This window comes from Oryzias melastigma, linkage group LG6 (assembly GCF_002922805.2).
Source record: "Oryzias melastigma strain HK-1 linkage group LG6, ASM292280v2, whole genome shotgun sequence".
NCBI classification, from domain to species: Eukaryota; Metazoa; Chordata; class Actinopteri; order Beloniformes; family Adrianichthyidae; genus Oryzias; species Oryzias melastigma.
In genome coordinates this window covers 25750096-25767716 of record NC_050517.1, presented here as the reverse complement: position 1 = coordinate 25767716, position 17621 = coordinate 25750096, and the positions used below count along the sequence as shown (strand labels likewise).

The 17621-nt window shown below is 41.7% G+C and overlaps 1 protein-coding gene across 1 annotated transcript in view; it reads right to left on the bottom strand.

Moving 5' to 3' along the window:
- slc7a5 (solute carrier family 7 member 5) overlaps window positions 1-15386 on the bottom strand; it is a 23024-nt gene extending 7638 nt beyond the window's left edge. Inside the window, exons 1-6 of the mRNA XM_036212489.1 lie at window positions 14455-15386; window positions 12974-13099; window positions 2330-2435; window positions 2204-2248; window positions 2003-2126; window positions 1-99 (exon numbers count right to left, since the gene is read on the bottom strand). The exon at window positions 1-99 is cut by the window's left edge and continues 1 nt beyond it. Coding sequence (XP_036068382.1) covers window positions 1-99; window positions 2003-2126; window positions 2204-2248; window positions 2330-2435; window positions 12974-13099; window positions 14455-15025 — 1071 coding nt within the window. The 5' untranslated portion in view covers window positions 15026-15386. The remainder of the gene's footprint in view (window positions 100-2002; window positions 2127-2203; window positions 2249-2329; window positions 2436-12973; window positions 13100-14454) is intronic.
- Between the last annotated feature and the right edge of the window lie 2235 nt (window positions 15387-17621).

Genomic DNA, 17621 nt, shown 5'->3' with positions numbered 1-17621 from the left:
GGAGGTGAAGAGGGAGCCGTTCACCGACCCAAAGCAGGACAGGCCCACGAAGACCGGGATGATCCACGCCATGGGACCAAGGTGGTGGTTTCCAAAGTCCTGCGGGAAACACAAAAATGACAGAAAGATTTCATGTTTTTGGACGTAAAACTTAACTAAGAAATCATGAAAAATGTAACAAATAAATCCACATATATAAATGTTTCTGCCCACAAATCCTATTTTGATGGCAAAAGAAAAAAAACTGTAAAATATTTTTTTAAAAGGCAGCAGAAGGAAAAAAAACCAACAAAGCATAGCAAAGATGCTAACAATGTTGATGTTCTTCTCCTCCCACAATACCAGCAGCTACCCCCCCACCCCCCACCACCACCATCAGGCCTCCTGATGAGAACCTCCAAGTCAAATCTACTGCATAATGTTTCGATTGTTCGCAGAACAAAACGGGAGAAAAAGTCACATTTTTATTGAAAAGAGCAGCTTCTATGAAGGGAGGTTTCAGATGCTTTCTAGAATTTACATTTTCCGTTTCCCTTGGCAACCACTGTTTACACTCAACATCCCACCAGGATCACACGATCCGACATGTGGAGGAAGAGCTCGGCCCGAGAAGGGAAGAAGGGAAGGGAAGCATCCGAATCTGGATGTTCTGATGAATGTTTCGGCGTGTGAATCTTCCCTGTTATACCACACTCTGACTGAAGGGGGCGCACTCTTCAAAAGTGAAATCTATCTATGACTTTCTTGGTGCATTAGCACATGATTCTCAATGTTAAATAAAGAGTAATTAAAAAATAGAAATATTTGTACTCACTCAAACATCTATAGAATTCAAATGTGGGTTTTAATTGTTGTACTAATATAAAGAACTAGAAATGTTGCCCAAAAAAAACCTACAAAATAAAAAAATTGTTTTGATGTTTTTCACTCTAAAAGAACAAATCTAGAAAACAAAGTTGGAGTCAAACTGACATCTGAAAATACTTTATCGACTAAAAGGTTTTTCAGTCATGGAAAAGTTTCTAAACTACGACAAAATATTAGTGCCACCAAAATAAAAAGAAAAAAGAAATATCACAAGAGTTGAAGCTGTAAATTTATAGAAAACAAACTCATAAATTTATGAGAAAAGAAGTCGTAAATATTGTGTTTTAGGAGCACAAACAAAAGCTTCTTTTCTCTGTATTACCGACACCGAACCGTGAAATTCAGCCACACTGATAATATTTTGATTTTGAGTGGCCAAAAGGTTCAGATTTTATTTTATTTTTTAATTTAATCTGAAAATCAAACTTCACAAAATGCTCCACATCTTTGGTCTTTCCAGTTATACTCCAAAAACACACAAAACAAAACAGTGTTTTTTTTCTTCGTAAATTCTGTAAATTTAGTAAAAAATAGTTTTCTCATTTTGTTTTCCTCATAAATTTGTCTTTTTATCTCGTAAATTTCCGTGGTTTAAAGTAATAAATTAACAACTTTAAAACAAAAATTTACGAGAAAAAAAGTCATAAATTTAGCCTATGACTTTTAAAGATGTAAATATTCAACTTTATTCTTGTTATTTAACAGTTGTGCCTTTTCTCGTAAATGTATGATATTTAAAATCGTAATTTAAAAAAAATAGTAATTTACTTGTAAACTGGTTCTAATACTTTGTTGTACTAAAGAAATAAAACATGCGATTTTTTTCTAATGACAAATTTAACACAACAAATAAAACAACTGACTTTATAGATGATTTATTTACAAATCTTGCTAAAGACTAGGTTTTATATATTTAATTGTATCGTTATTTATGGGACAACTTCATTAGACTATTATTTTTGTTGAACTGAATGATAAAATAAGCAACATTTTTTGGTAATTTCAGGATTTTTCTTTTCTTCCTTTTGTTTTTGATAAAAATCAATCCTAACATGAGAAGTTTCCTATTCCAGTCAATAATTTTTTTAATTATTTAAAGCCTCTTATGTGTTCGGATGTGGACTGTTGGACTCACCACAGCCACCGCCTCAGAGCCCAGCATCTGCTGCGGCGACAGCGTGGTGAAATACGCCAGGTTGGTGAGGACATAGACGGCCGTGACGATGGGCAGGGAGATGATGATGGCGCGAGGAAGGTTCCTGACACACAGAGACAACAGGTTAAAGCTGCCGCCGCTCAGCCGCAACATCAGGAAACTCCAAAGGAAGAGACTCACTTGTATGGCTCAATCATCTCCTCTGTGACAAAATTCAAGTAGTTCCTAGAAAAACAGAAAAAGACATTCAAAAAAGGAGAGACTGCAGAGGAAAGCAGACGCAGGCGGGTCGGCGTGTCCCCTCACCAGCCACCGTAGGCAAACAGGCCGCTGTAGAGCGCCAGGCCGATGTTCCCAAACTCATAGTTGGATCCCTTGAAGGAATTTTCTGGAAGAAGCTCTTCTGTGTCACCTGAGAAAAGAAAAAAAGTTAAAAGTAGATTCACAAATGCATTTCATTGTAGGTTTAAAGATCCAAAGAGGATCATGTTTTTGTGTTTTTTAACATATTTTTGTGCCATTTATCCGACGATGGAGTTTATGTTTAAAGAAAATTATGCTAAAAATGTGCATTTCTGAGTATTTCTTTAATCAAATTGTTAAAAACTAGGAGCAGAAGAAAAAATCCATTTGAAAAAGAGCTTAATAGTCAGCAATGGGTGGGGGAAGGGGGGCGGGGTTGCTCTGCTCCAAAAGCCCCGCCCACAACTCACAACTCAGGCAAATCTCTAATGAACTCCTGCAGCTCTGCAGAAACTATGTCCCAGAAAATTTTATATTTTTAGATTTTGGACAAAAATGTCATAATTAATCATTATTAAAAGACCACTGTGAAGGATTTTAAAACAGATAAAAAGATGATTTGAATGAGTCTTTGAAGCAGCAGTTTTCCCAAGATTTAAACTTTTCTATCCGGATCAAGTAGTTTCAGATTTTATCTCAATCGTTTCTGTGACATCCTCCGAGCAGAGAAGGAACGCAGGTGGAGGAGGAGGTTGCATCTTCCCTCACAGCCGGAGGAAGAATGGGAGAGCCTCATTGGTCTGAAGGCTGAGTGGGATTGTGGGGATTCGTGCCACATTCCTGCTCACTTCAACATGGCTGCACATTCTCAGACACGGCGGTGGTTGCTAAACCAACAGCTCCGGGCATTGTGGGGCCCAAGCCGGCGTGCGGCGTGGGAAACACTGGGGACAGGGTCCCCAACGCGTGCAGAGTAACCCCGCCCGCTGCTCTATTGAGGCAGCGCCAAGGGAATGATGTCCTGTTCCTCAATATTGTTCAACTCCTTTTTCCCCCAGTTTCTTTAAAAACTAAAATAAAACATTTTTACCCAAGTGTTTTCAACAACTTGAAATAAATATTTTTTTAATTATATAAAATAAGATAAAAATGTTGTAAGGGAAGCATGTCGACCTGTTTTGTTGCAGAATATTTTATTTTTATTGCACAATTTATCATTTTAGGGCCTAAATACACGTTGACGTTATGAGCTCAGTTTTCTCCGTTTTTACTCAGAATAAAACTCTAAAATAATTTTTGATCATTTTTTTTTAATCCAATCATGGAGTTCTAATTGGTGTCCAAATACTTTCAATGTGAAAATGTTTCAACTATAAAAAAAGTTATTTTCCTCGCTTATATGTTTTGTGGCCGCAAATTTAAATTTCTAATTTGCATGTCGTGAAATTTACGCAATATGCTAATTCCTGCAAATTACAACGAGCTGCTGGGTTTTGTTAAAAGAGGAAGAGCAGGATTTCTGGAAAATAATTTGAAGTCTGTGCTTAAACATTTGAGTTCCAGAGATTTTCAAAATAAAAGTAGAAACGGTGAGTGCTTCCCATAACTGAGTAAGCCTGTGTTTTATCCACATGTCAGCAGCCATCACTTTTTGCTAAAGTTAAAAATGTTCTATATAGAGTTATTTTCTTAATAATGTAGCCACGAGGGGGCCTAAGCCAGGGTCTCATTGTGCCGGTCCCAAGCCCGGATAAATACAGAGGGTTGTGTCAGGAAGGGCATCCGACGTAAAATCTTGCCAAATCAAATATGCGAATCAGACCTACGAAATCCATACCGGATCGGTCGAGGCCCGGGTTAACAACGACCGCCATCGGTGCTGTTCACCGACAGGGTGCCGGTGGAAATTGGACTACTGTTGGTGGAAGAAGGAGAGGAGGAAGGCGGGTTCGTAGGGAGAGAGAGAAGAGGAAAGTCACTAGTGTTGGACTGAGAGTTGGGACTTTGAATGTTGGAACTATGACAGGAAAGGGTAGAGAGTTAGTGGACATGATGCAGAGGAGAAAGGTAGACATACTGTGTGTCCAGGAGACCAGGTGGAAAGGTAGCAAGGCTAGAAGTTTAGGAGCAGGGTTCAAGTTGTTCTATCATGGTGGAGATGGGAAGAGAAATGGAGTAGGAGTTATCCTAAAGGAGGAGTTTGTTAGGAGTGTTGTGGAGGTAAAAAGAGTGTCAGATAGAGTGATGAGTCTGAAGATAGAAATGGAGGGTGTCATGTTCAATGTTGTTAGTGGGTATGCCCCACAGGTAGGATGTGAGCTGGAAGAGAAGGAGAAGTTCTGGTTGGATCTTGATGAAGTGATGATGAGCATCCCTGGAAATGAGAGAGTTGTCATTGGTGCAGATTTCAATGGTCATGTTGGTGCAGGAAACCGAGGTGATGAGGAGGTGATGGGCAGGTTTGGTATCCAGGAGAGGAATGTAGAAGGACAGATGGTGGTTGATTTTGCAAAAAAGATGGAAATGGCGATAGTGAATACATTCTTTGAGAAGAGACAGGAACATAGAGTGACCTATAAGAGTGGAGGTAGAAGCACACAGATAGACTACATCTTGTGTAGACGGTGTAATCTGAAGGAGATCAGTGACTGTAAAGTAGTGGTTGGTGAGAGTGTTTCCAGACAGCACAGGATGGTGGTGTGTAGAATGACTCTGGTGGTGAAGAAGATGAAGAAAGAGAGGGCAAAGGCAGAGAAGAGGACAAACTGGTGGAAGCTGAAAAAAGAAGATTGTTGCATGACTTTTAAGAAACAGTTGAAACAGGCTCTGGGTGGTCAGGAGGTACTCCCAGATGACTGGATAACTACAGCTAATGTGATCAGGGAGACAGGTAGGAGTGTACTTGGTGTGTCATCAGGAAAGAGAGTTGATAAGGAGACTTGGTGGTGGAATGAGGAGGTGCAGGAGTGTATACGGAGTAAGAGACTAGCTAAGAAGAAGTGGGACACTGAGAGGACTGAGGAGAGTAGACAGGAGTACAGGGAGATGCAGCGTAAGGTGAAAGTAGAGGTGTCAAAGGCCAAACAAAGAGCTTATGATGACTTGTACGCTAGGTTGGGTAGTAAGGAGGGAGAGACTGACCTGTACAGACTAGCAAGGCAGAGAGATCGAGATGGGAAGGACATGCAGCAGGTTAGGGTGATCAAGGATAGGAATGGTAATGTGGTGACAGGTGTCAGTGGTGTAATGGAAAGATGGAAAGAATACTTTGAAGAGTTGATGAATGAAGAGAATGAGAGAGAACAAAGAGTAGAAGAGGTGACGGTTGTGGAGCAGGAAGTAAGAAAGATTAGTAAAGGTGAAGTGAGAGGGGCTTTGAAGAGGATGAAGAGTGGAAAGGCTCTTGGTCCTGATGATATACCTGTGGAGGTATGGAAGTGTCTAGGAGAGATGGCAGTGGAGTTTTTGACCGGGTTGTTCAACAGGATCTTAGGTGGTGAGAAGATGCCTGAGGAATGGAGGAGAAGTGTGATGGTGCCCATTTTTAAGAATAAGGGAGATGTGCAGAGTTGTGGTAACTACAGAGGAATAAAGCTGATGAGCCATACAATGAAGGTGTGGGAAAGAGTAGTGGAAGCCAGACTAAGAGCAGAAGTGAACATTTGTGAGCAGCAGTATGGTTTCATGCCAAGAAAGAGCACTACAGATGCAACATTTGCTTTGAGGATGTTGATAGAGAAGTACAGAGAAGGTCAGAGAGAGCTCCACTGTGTCTTTGTAGATCTGGAGAAAGCTTATGAGAGAGTGCCCAGAGAGGAACTATGGTATTGTATGAGGAAGTCTGGAGTGACAGAGAAGTATGTCCGAGCAGTGCAGGACATGTATGAGGGCTGTAAGACAGTGGTGAGGTGTGCTGTAGGGGTGACAGAGGAGTTCAAGGTGGAGGTGGGATTACATCAGGGATCAGCTCTGAGCCCCTTCCTGTTTGCAATGGTGATGGACAGACTGACGGATGAGGTTAGACAGGAATCACCATGGACTATGATGTTTGCAGATGATATTGTGATTTGTAGTGAGAGCAGGGAACAGGTGGAGGTGGAGTTAGAGAGGTGGAGGTTTGCCCTGGAAAGGAGAGGAATGAAGGTTAGCCGCAGTAAGACGGAGTACATGTGTGTGAATGAGAGGAACCAGAGTGGAAGAGTGAGGTTACAGGGAGAAGAGATAAAGAAGGTGGAGGAGTTTAAGTATTTAGGGTCAACAGTACAGAGTAATGGAGAGTGTGGAAAAGAAGTGAAGAGGAGAGTGCAAGCAGGTTGGAATGGGTGGAGAAAAGTGTCAGGTGTGATGTGTGACAGAAGAGTTTCAGCACAAATGAAAGGAAAGGTGTACAAGACTGTGGTGAGACCAGCCATGTTGTTTGGACTAGAAACAGTGGGACTGAAGAAAAGACAGGAAGCAGAGCTGGAGGTAGCAGAGATGAAGATGCTGAGGTTCTCTTTGGGAGTGACCAGGATGGATAGGATCAGGAATGAATACATCAGAGGGACAGCACATGTTAGAGGTTTTGGAGATAAAGTCAGAGAGGCCAGACTGAGATGGTTTGGACATGTTCAGAGGAGAGACAGTGAATATATTGGTAGAAGGATGCTGAGTCTAGAGCTGCCAGGAAAGAGGTCTAGAGGAAGACCAAAGAGGAGGTTTATGGATGCAGTGAATGAAGACATGAAGGTGGCTGGTGTTAGAGTGGAGGATGCTGAAGACAGGCTTAGATGGAGGAAACTGATTCGCTGTGGCGACCCCTGAAGGGAAAAGCCGAAAGGAAAAGAAGAAGAAGAAGAGTTATTTTCTTAATATCCAAAAAGAAATACATTTTGCCAAAGTGTGACATAGACACTGCGACAGCTCTCCTCCTCCAGCCTCAGTGGTCTGTGTCACGGCTCGTCAATCTTGTTACTCATCTTTAGCGTCAGTCGGTCTTAAAATCAGAGCAACGTTTCCTTTCTCTCCAACCTATCCAGCTTTGTATGACTCATCCTTTTTTCTCCGTTTCTCCTCCTTCATTTTCCCAGACTAATCTGCTTCTTTGTTGCAGAATCTCCCTGAAAACTGCTCAGGAAGAACCCATGATCCCGTGATGCTGGTGAGACTCAGGAAGACTTTAAAATATGAAAGAACAGGTGAACAAATCCAGATAAACTATAAACTCAGTGTTTTCTGTGGTTTGAACATGTTCTTGTTGCATTTTTATGATGGAGGACAAAGGTGAAAAAATGCTGTTAGAAAAATACCTTTGTTAAGGAAGGGGAAAGGGGGGCGGGGTTGCTTGGCATCAATGGTCCCGCCCACAACCCAGGCAAATTTCTAATGATCTGTTGCAGCCTTGCAGAAACTATTTCTTAGAAAACGACGCAGGTCGTTCCGAATCAGAATAAGGAGAACACTGAGAACACTTTTAAATTAGATGAAAAGATTATCAGAGTCATTAAACTTGAGAAGACATCAAACTGATGAAGTTCTTCAAGTTTGGGATTTAAATTCTTTTCAGTCTTTCTTCTTAATGAATCGTTGGAATCACTTCATTCAAAATAAAAGCTGCAAGAATCAAGAAAAAAAGTGGAGTTTGTCTAACAAACATTTAAAAGGTTTGAAAGGTCGTGGAATCGTTGATTCTAGTTTTATGGGGTTTTGAGATTTAAGTTTTTGATTCATCTCATCCATGAAAACTAAGAAATCTTATGAAAAACTTGCATTAAAAACAATCCTATTGTGCTCCATTTGAAGTTTGTGTAGCGCCTTCAGATGACTTTTATTTTGTAAACAGAATCAGAACTCAATGAACTGAATGGAAGGGAATCAAACCAAAAACAGAGTCTGGGAATGCAGGAAAGCTTGTTATACCTCCTCCCTTTTGTTGGATTTTAATAGAGCAACCACCAAACTGTGCCGCTCTTTAAGTTGGTATTTTGCTGCGATGATTTATTATAAACTGTGGGAATAAACAAACTCATGGCTGTGAAGGCTTTAGAGAAAAAAGACCTCGATTGTTATTTTTTTTAAAGTTTTACTTCTTCTTTTTGTTTTTTTCAAGCAATGAGTCAAACTTTCAGATGCAAATGACTCTTGCTTTTTTTTTTTTAGAGTTAAGACTGAAGTTCGTGATCTGGACATTGTCCCAAGTCAGATACCAAAAGTCAGGTTTGAAGTCCACACACACACACACAAGTCCAGGTCCCACTTCTCCATCCTGAGCACAAATACAGAACCTTTGGTTTAATCTTTACTTCCCTCTTTTCACTAACCTCTGTCATTTTTCTACCGTTCCTTTCTCTGCTTTAAGCTTCGTGGTTTCAGATGTGATCTCTCCATTTATGATGCCAAAAGGAGGAAACAAATTGAGAAAAATTTTAAATCCATTCCATGTTTAACCTGTTTTAAAAGAATTAACTTGTGATTTTATTGGAAATGTTAAAAAAAATATATCAGAAAATTGGGTGAAAAGCAGATAAATGTTCAAAAATGAAAAAGCTCCATCTACTGTAGATTCTTTTCGCCTTTGCTTCTCTTTCCTGTGTGCAGATCCCTGGATGCTGAGTCGTGGTTTTCCTTGGAAAGAGTTTTAAATATAGCTGGTGCTGTTGGTGTGGGCGGTCCTTTAGGTGAATGGAGCTCATTTTGTGGGATCTGTCAGAGAAACTCTTCAGCGCACAAACACCTTTAGGGAGAGCCGAGTCTGCAGGTTTTTTTACAGAAACGTTTCCTCTGCAGAGAAAACGCGGCGTTTCACGTGCAGACGGCGCGGCGGATTAAGACAGCAGAAGCTAATCAGATTACAGGGATCCTGAAACTAGGACTCCAGCAGACTCTGACCTCCCGCAGAAAAGATCCTTCAAGGAAACCGTTGTTTACATTTGACACGGATTTTCTGTTCATTCTTAAAGCAGAGTCTGATTTTAACCCCAGAAAACCCACGGGGTCAAATTTGTTTTTTCTTTGACAGATGGTGATTGATGTTGCTAAAAATGAAACAATATACTTTAAAAACCCAGAAGGAAATTGTTCTTGGGTTATAGTCCAAATGTAGACGGGAGTTCTGGGATTTCATCAGTGCTGGTGTCAATTTCGGAAATGAAATTTGGATTCATCGCAGTAGAAAAAGTATTTGCACTTGCTTCTGATTTGACTTCAAACCTTCATCCAGAAGTTTTAATCTGTTCAAAGGGGAACCTCCTGCTGGGATTGGATCACGCTGTCTAAAGCTAAAGTTCATGAAGTGATGGAGGAAAATTTCCTTCAGGATATTCTGGTTCTGTCAATGAAAATATGACCCTCATCATGATTCTACCACCACCCTGTTACGCTGACGGAAGCTTTTTCCAATTTATGACTATTTTCAGGAAGTTCCTCTTTGGTCTCATCAGTCCACAAAATATTCATCCAAAGGTGATCCAGATGTTTTTGCCAAATTTGAGACGAGTCTTTGTGTCGTTCTTCTGGAACTCCTTCTCTGAAGGATGAATCATGAAATATGACGAAGGCCCACACTTCTCTCCATGGAGTTCTTCTTCTTTATGACCTCCTGGATGAGCACTCCAGTGTTCCTGGAGTCATTTTTAACAGTCTCTGGAAGGTTCCCAAGAACCATCTTTGTACCTCCAGACTGATTTGTTTCTCATCCGTTTGTTTCTTAACCTTTTAACTCTTGAGGCATCATCGCTGACACTACATTCCAGCAGATTCTGAAGGAGAAAATCGGCACGAGACGCTTTTCTCCTTCAGAATCTGCTGGAATTCCGTTGATCGTGTTAACAATTAAAAAACGACAGTAAATCAAAGACCATAAACACAGCTCCGGTGTTAAAGGGTTAATAACAGAGGCTACATGTTCCTCTACAGTTCTGTAATTTGCTTGTTCAGAGACTCCTTCATGCGGGACGCGCTCCAACAACCAATCAGCAGCCTGGCAGAAGCCTCATGTTTGCTGAGGTAACCGGCGTTGCTCCGCCAGCTTTTTCCCTCCGTCGACATAATGAGGGGTTTTCTGGGATAAACAGCAATTAGAGGCAGAGAGATGACAAAGACGGGCGGCAGAGATTTAAAAAGATGCATCGAGGGTTAAATAAAACCAACATCAAAACTAGATCTTCCAGGACTAGAACTTAACAAATCTGTGGAGTTTAGCTGCTTTAGGAACAAAGAGATGGATCAGGATCCACTCAGGAAGGAAAAGAGAAAACATTCTCGGCTTATTTTTGAAGAACCATCAAGAGGAAAAGATGAGGAATTTTGTGCATCTGTTTTTCTTTAATAAAATAAATAAAAGAAATTAAAGCTTCTCCATGCCATTACCACCCATCTTTGACCTGACTTCACTTGCTAGTTAGCCGCTATGCGCCTCGCTTCCTGCCTCTATGGCTGGTCTGAGCTCTGTGTGACAAAATTATGTAAAAAACAAACACTTTTTTCAAAATAGCTGCTTTTCTGTTGGTTTAATCTCCATAGAAACCATTTGATGTTTTGCACGCCTGTAGATAATGAACAGATCGATGTAAGTTTCAGAAGAATCGACAAAAGTACATTTTTGGATTTCCTTAGCAACTGAAGTTTTTTGCTAACCACGCCCACATTCCTCATATGTTAATATCCAATGCTATATTGTTTTGCTCAGACCTAGCTTTTAATTAAATTTTCACAATTTTTCTGTTAAAAAAATCCAATCACATAATGTTTCTGAAAAATCCTTTGGTTACACATGTTTTAGTTTTATTAATGTATTTTACAATAATTTTTTGCTTCATAAGCAATTTATGTCTAATTCATTTTATTACGGTTTCATCAACTATGATGTCATCATTTTTGGGGGTGGGTCGTTCACTATTCCCAAAATTTATTTTCACCGGGTACTAGGTGTGTGCACATATTGGTGAGTTTTCAAGCATGTGGTGAGGGTCACATTTTCACTCAAAGGTGCAGAAATGTTTGCAAAAAATAATCTGGTCCTTGCAGTCAGTGACTGCCATAAATAATGAACTTTAAGGCTAAAATCCTCACATTTGGTCAATAATCCAAAGCTTTTATCTTCCTTTTCTGACCTTCCTCCTCCCTCAGCTCCACATCTGACTGGTCCAGCTCACGCTGAGGCCCCCAGTGGTCAGCTGATTTGACTCTTGACCCCTCGCCTCCACACATTCAGGCTCGCTGAAACTGCTCACTCCTTTTCTTCTAGCTGCTTAACTTTTGAAAAAGATGAAACTTTTCAAGCTTTTTCTGCACTAAAGTAAGGAACTAGATTTCATTTTTAAAGCAAAGACTCGTGAAGAAAACCTAATAATGTATCTAAATGTGGAAGTTTTGATTTTAAGTCGTCTAAAAATCACAAACAATAAATCATTTTAGATTCACTCTGCCCTTTTTCAAATGCAGACTAAATTAATCAGGGATTTGTTTCCGTTCTCGGCGGCCTGGTGAAGCGTACAGTGCAGCTACAGTGTGGAAGTTTGGTTTGAAAGGTGCAAGGTCATGTTTGGACTCCTGACAGGGAGCGACGGCGAGCCGGACGTTTGCCAAACCAAAAAAAGACAAACTGAAACCTTCTGCTGATTTCTGTTTCTGTGAAGTTTATCTCCTCAGCTCGTCCACCTTTATGGTTCTACTCCACTGTTGTGTCTGGACCGGCGGCGTGTTGATGTATCTGAGCTCAGACAGGAAGCGAAACCGACGTGTGAGCACAGCCATGCTTGGCAGCAAAAGCCAAATGATGAGGGGGGGGGGGTTCGAGTCCTCAGTGACCTCCTGGAACGCCGCTACATCATTGGAACTGATTTTAAACTGAAAAGTCGGAGTTACAATGTTTATATTCTTTGATTTACTCTGATTTTTTAATTGTTAACACGATCAATGTCATTCAGTTTAAGAAAAGTGTTTGTGAAAAGTGTATAAAGTGAGGTTACTTTACAATTTTCACCTATTGCAGATTATTTTTTAGAACATAACGAAGAAGGAGGAGGGAATACTGTACAGAGTGAATCTGAAGGAAATTTTTTGTAAAACTTGTGTTAAAATGTAATTTCAGATGATACTTACCCTCCAAAAGGAGAGCTTCTGTGACGGTGTGATGTTTTTGGTCCTCTCTCGAAAGTGCAGTGTGAATGTCGGATAAGCCAAAGGACGGATTCAAGTGTCAAGTGTGGTAACACATTAAATTATATGTGAACAAGCCATAGAGCCTAAAGGGTGATGGGTGAAACACTGGCTCAACTGTCAAGCACGGGGGAGGTGGTTTGATGATTTTTGACTTGTTTTCGACCAATTTTTTGAGGGTTTATGTTAGTAATTTTAAAAACTAGTTAAGTTTCCAGCTCAATCAAACTGAGTGACCCAAGTGTGGCAGCACCTTAAGTTATATCTGAACAAGCCGTAGAACCAAAGGGGTGATGAGTGGCACTGGATCAAGTGTCAAGCACGGGGGAGGAAGTGTGATTATATGGACTTTTTTTCGATATTCGTTTTTTTTTGGATGATTTATGTTACTGGTTTTACTAAAACTATAAAAATACTTTTTTTAAAATCTATATTGAGTCAAATAATAAATTAGTTTAATATTATGGAAGTGACGTATATATATATGTGATTTATTACTTTGCTGTTGTGCAGCTCTTTTCTTTTTCAGATGTGGGAGATGTTTGTGACTTCACTTCTCTTGAGCCATACCTTGACCAATCTTGACGAAGCCGATGATGATGATGAGAGTCAGCGCAAGGAGTTTGGCTGCAGCGAAGAAGTCCTGCACCCTGGTGGCCGCCTTCACGCTGTAGCAGTTCACGAAGGTCAGCAAAACTGCAGAGAAAAAGTGAAGAAACTTCTAAGTGTCGCCCCGAGTCACACAAAACACCCAACATCCAGAGGACGACAAAATCAAACGTCATCCTGCAGGTATTTGTGATGGTCCTGTTTGTTCTGAAGGTCGGTCCACCTTTCAGTCATCCCCGGGAACACGATGTGCTCCGGTGGATTTCTCACAACACCATGCAAGCTGCTGAGGAATTCACAGAGATGGAGGACAAACAACATTCTTCCCCACTGTACCCCTCTGTCTTTGCAGAACTGCATGTACAGCTCCTGAAAAGACCCCGGACCCCATTAAAAGTGATTAACCAAAGCAGCAGGTCCTTCAAAGCTTTTAAATCAGGTCGGAGCCCCAACAGAAAGACGAGGCGCCACAATGGGGCTCTGTGTTGAAGAAAGGGAGACAAAAGGGGGAAAAAGGGGGCCACGGACAGTAGAGGACCAGACACGTGTTGGGCTCAGAATGGCGCCAAAAGCATCCAGACTGCAGAGGGCGCTTCGGGGCCACATGGGTTCACGTAGGATCTGAATCTCAAAGATGCACATTTATAGAAGAGGAAAAAGCTGAAGCTCCCAGAAACCGAGACTACTTTATTGCACATGAGCCGGCAGCTTCATCATGTGCTTCAGTCAGGATTTGGCCTTCAGTCAACCAGATCAACACCTATGACACACATGCATGTATGCGCAGCTTCAAGCGTGTCTGCACAGACAGAGTCAGAGCTGGAGGATGGAGGGGTTCCTGCTGCATGTGGGAGTCAGAGCGCTTTAGGTGCAGGCAGAGACTGGCGCAAACTGGCCGGTTAAAGCGGCTCATAATCCAGAGTTAATCTTGTTAAGACTCAAAGTGCAAACAGACTTTGAGTTTCTGAAAAGCCATTCTATAGGTTTGTTGTCGGTTGAGTGGTCAAATCTCAGATGGCCATTTGTGCTTTTGAGCAATCCACATTACCCTCATCTATATGGAAGATGACAGAATAAGAGCATCTAAAATAATTTTTAAAATTTACTTTTTTTTAATAAAACACACAATGTGAGCATTTTAAAAACGTAAATATTGTTAATTAGGATTTTAATTTTTAGTTTCTATTATATATTTTGATGTATGTCATATAAAATGTCAAAAATCAAAAATGGTTTCATGTGAGCTGATGTAACAAACGCCACAGTTTTCACCACAATTGTAAATTTGGCGCCTGCGCAGATGGAGGAATCCCACACGTGTTCCGCGCGCGCAGGTGGCACTCACATTGTGGCTCACCTGCATTGATGCTTCGCGTGTGGTTGAAACAGGAAGTGTAAAAACATTTCACAGTTGCATCATCCGGCTCGGTTCGGGTACTCACGGATGCAGAGGCAGGCCACCAGCTTGGCGCCGTTCTCCGGTACCGGGCAGACCGGGAAGAGCGGCTTCAGCAGGTACGTGGCGAAGACGTAGGCGACGATGTACTGCGAGGACGGCCGGATGATGAGCAGCTCGATCCAGAGCTTGAGGAACGCCGGGAGGGAGCCGTACACCTCCAGGATGTAGGCGTAGTCCCCCCCGGACTTGGAGATGGTGGTACCCAGCTCCGCGTAGCAGAGAGCCCCCACCGTGGAGAAGACCCCGCACACCGCCCACACGATCAGCGACAGCCCCACCGAGCCCGCTTCCTTCACCACCCCCGTCGGCGTGACAAAGATGCCCGAGCCGATGATGGTGCCCACGATGATGGCCACGCCGTTCAGCAGCGTGATGGTCCTCTTCAGAGCCACGCCGTCCTCTCCTCCCGCCGCCTCCCTACCCGGGCTTTTGTCCTCGCTCCCCGGCGTGCCCGCCGGGCTGGACCCGGGCGAGGACAGCATCCTCTCCATAGCCTGCTTGTCGTCCTCTCTGCCCGCGGACGAGTTTGAGTTTCTCTTCTTGATCGCTGCCATCCTCTTCCTGCTTCCTCACCCGGGCTGTCGCCGCTGTGTGTCCGCGGAGCGGTCGGATGCTCAGGCCGGCCTGAGCCTGGAGCGCGTGGCGGTTGTGTTTGACTGAGTCAGAGCAGCGCGGTATCCGCTCAGTCACGCTACTAAAGCCGTATGGAAATTGGCATGACGACCCTCCTCCACCGAGGACTGCCCCGTTCACGGTTAATCCGCCTTACTATAACCGCCGTTTTGGACTGCGCCCTCTAGCGGTACAACTTGGGAGCACTTCCTACAGATATTTAACAGAAAATGACTTTTTTCACCCCTTTTTGGAACAAAATGTACAATTTAACACTAACACATTTTCTTGCAGCGGCGGAACATGTAAAAAAAAGTAAAAATAAATAAATAAAATAAAAAAACAAGTCATCACCATTATAATGTTTTACAAAATGTTTTTTTTTTCATAAAAACTCCAGTCTCTGTCGATAAACCAATTAAAAATGTGCCAAGTTTATAAATTCACTCAATCACTGTTATTGACTTTAAATATGAAATCCTTTTTAAGATAAATGTGCAAAAAATTAAAAGAAGCCAATAAACAATGCTAAAAAAGCACAATTAATTTAAAACACGTAAAAACAACAATAACTATGTTTAAATAATAAAAATCTAAAATAAAACAACATAAAACAGATGTTTTCTACTTTTAAAAAATTGCATTTAGCATTAAATATTAAGATAAGCTGTTGATTATCCTATATTATATTATCACCAGTGATAAATCTTTCAATAAAACTGAAAGACAATAATAAATAATGCAAAAAAAACTTTTAAAAATTGGTTAAACCCCTATTATTGACATTACACAAGGCAGTGATTGTGGGCAGTCTAAGGCACACCTGTGCACTAATCATGATGTCAGATCAGCATCTTGATGTGGCACACCTGTGAGGTGGGATGGATTATCTCAACAAACCAGGGGCCCGTTCCAAGAAGCAGGTTTTGTTGGAACTCTGAGTTCGTGAACTCCAAATTCGGCAAAACTCTGAGTTTTCGGTTTCAGAAAAAGGGATAACTCAAACCCGGGAAAGTGGGCGAAACCAAGCCCGTTCCAAGAAGCGGGTTAGGATGAACTCAGAATCAATCACTATGGTAACTGAGTCTGTGAACGAAACCTGGTCGGTAGCAGGTTTTCTTCAGGAAACTTAGAGTTCTCTGCGGTCTCCGCCCCTTTTTAAAGTGAAAGATGATCAAATACGATCACGGAGATTACTTATTAGATTGGTACAGTGGCGGGCCCTCAGGGCCTGCAAGGCCTTCTCTGCTGGCCTAAAAATATCTGAATCACAGACTGATATTAATTATTATTTATTTCCGTGAATACGTATTCTATAATTCCAAATGCTCTGTCTTCGTCCTTTCATTGCTGTCTCCCTGGCTGCGCTGCTTCCAGACGTGTATTTTCCTATTTAAGCATTAACCAATCACATTGCAGCACCATTTGTTGCTAGGGTCAAAGAAATCTGCCTGAAGGCCTTCACAATCAGTTCTGCGGGCCCTGTAGCATAAAATAATGGTCCACCAAACTGTTGCTTCAACCAATCAGATCTGGAGGAGACCACGTGATAGGCCAGCTAGCTGGCCCACGGAAACGTCAGGATTTTCACGCGCTGTGATTGGATAATCGGAGAGTGTACTAGGCAGACCTGGTAAACTGAATCTGTAGCGACCTGCACAGGCAAATATATCGAATTTAATAGCTGGTTTGTCAATCCACAATGGCTGAAGGAGGAGAAGAAATGGATTTGGTTGCAGACTTACTGTCAAAGCCGTTTTCAAGACGGACTTTTCAAGAAAAGCTGGACATTGTTAAGCGGGGTCGGGCAACTCCGAAGCTAGCAAGCCCCGTGTCCACTGCTTCTGTTGAACGGACATTCTCAGCCCTGAAGCGAATTAAAACTTATGCCAGAAATACGTCAGGGCAGGCTCGACTTTCAGCATTAGCTTCCATGGCGATAGAAAAGGACTTCTTGATGGAACTAAAACGCACGGATAATCTGCACGACAGAGTGATTGAAATCTTCTTGAGGATAGAAAGGATGGATTTTGTGTACAAATAATCCGGATTTTTGGTGAGTAAAATTTTGCTATATATCTAAATATTATTGCAATTTTATCAGGTTATTTTTTATGCTTTTTTATTTGTGTCGCAGTTGTACCTGCAGTAGAAGTTTTATAGCCATAAAATAGTTATTGAGGGTTGGGTTGATTCAGATGGAGCACTACTGAAGGCCTAGGTGTGAAATGCACGGCCCGCCACTGGATTGGTAACAGATCAAAAACCACTCCTTACTCAACAAGAGACAAAATAACCTTCCTGACATTATTTATTCATTATTTGGAATAATTCAAATAACTGCAGATATTTTCTCTCTGTTCTACCGCTGCAGCTGTGTTGATTTCTTGCAGTAAATGTTCTCTATAGTCGCATTTGCTTGAAGGAACTTATCAATTTCCGTCACCGGAAGTACGTAACTCAGCTGTTTGTTCCCGTTGCCATGGTGAATCGTGCTGTCTTTGCTCCATTGATCAGGGCTTTTTATGGTCGCGACGC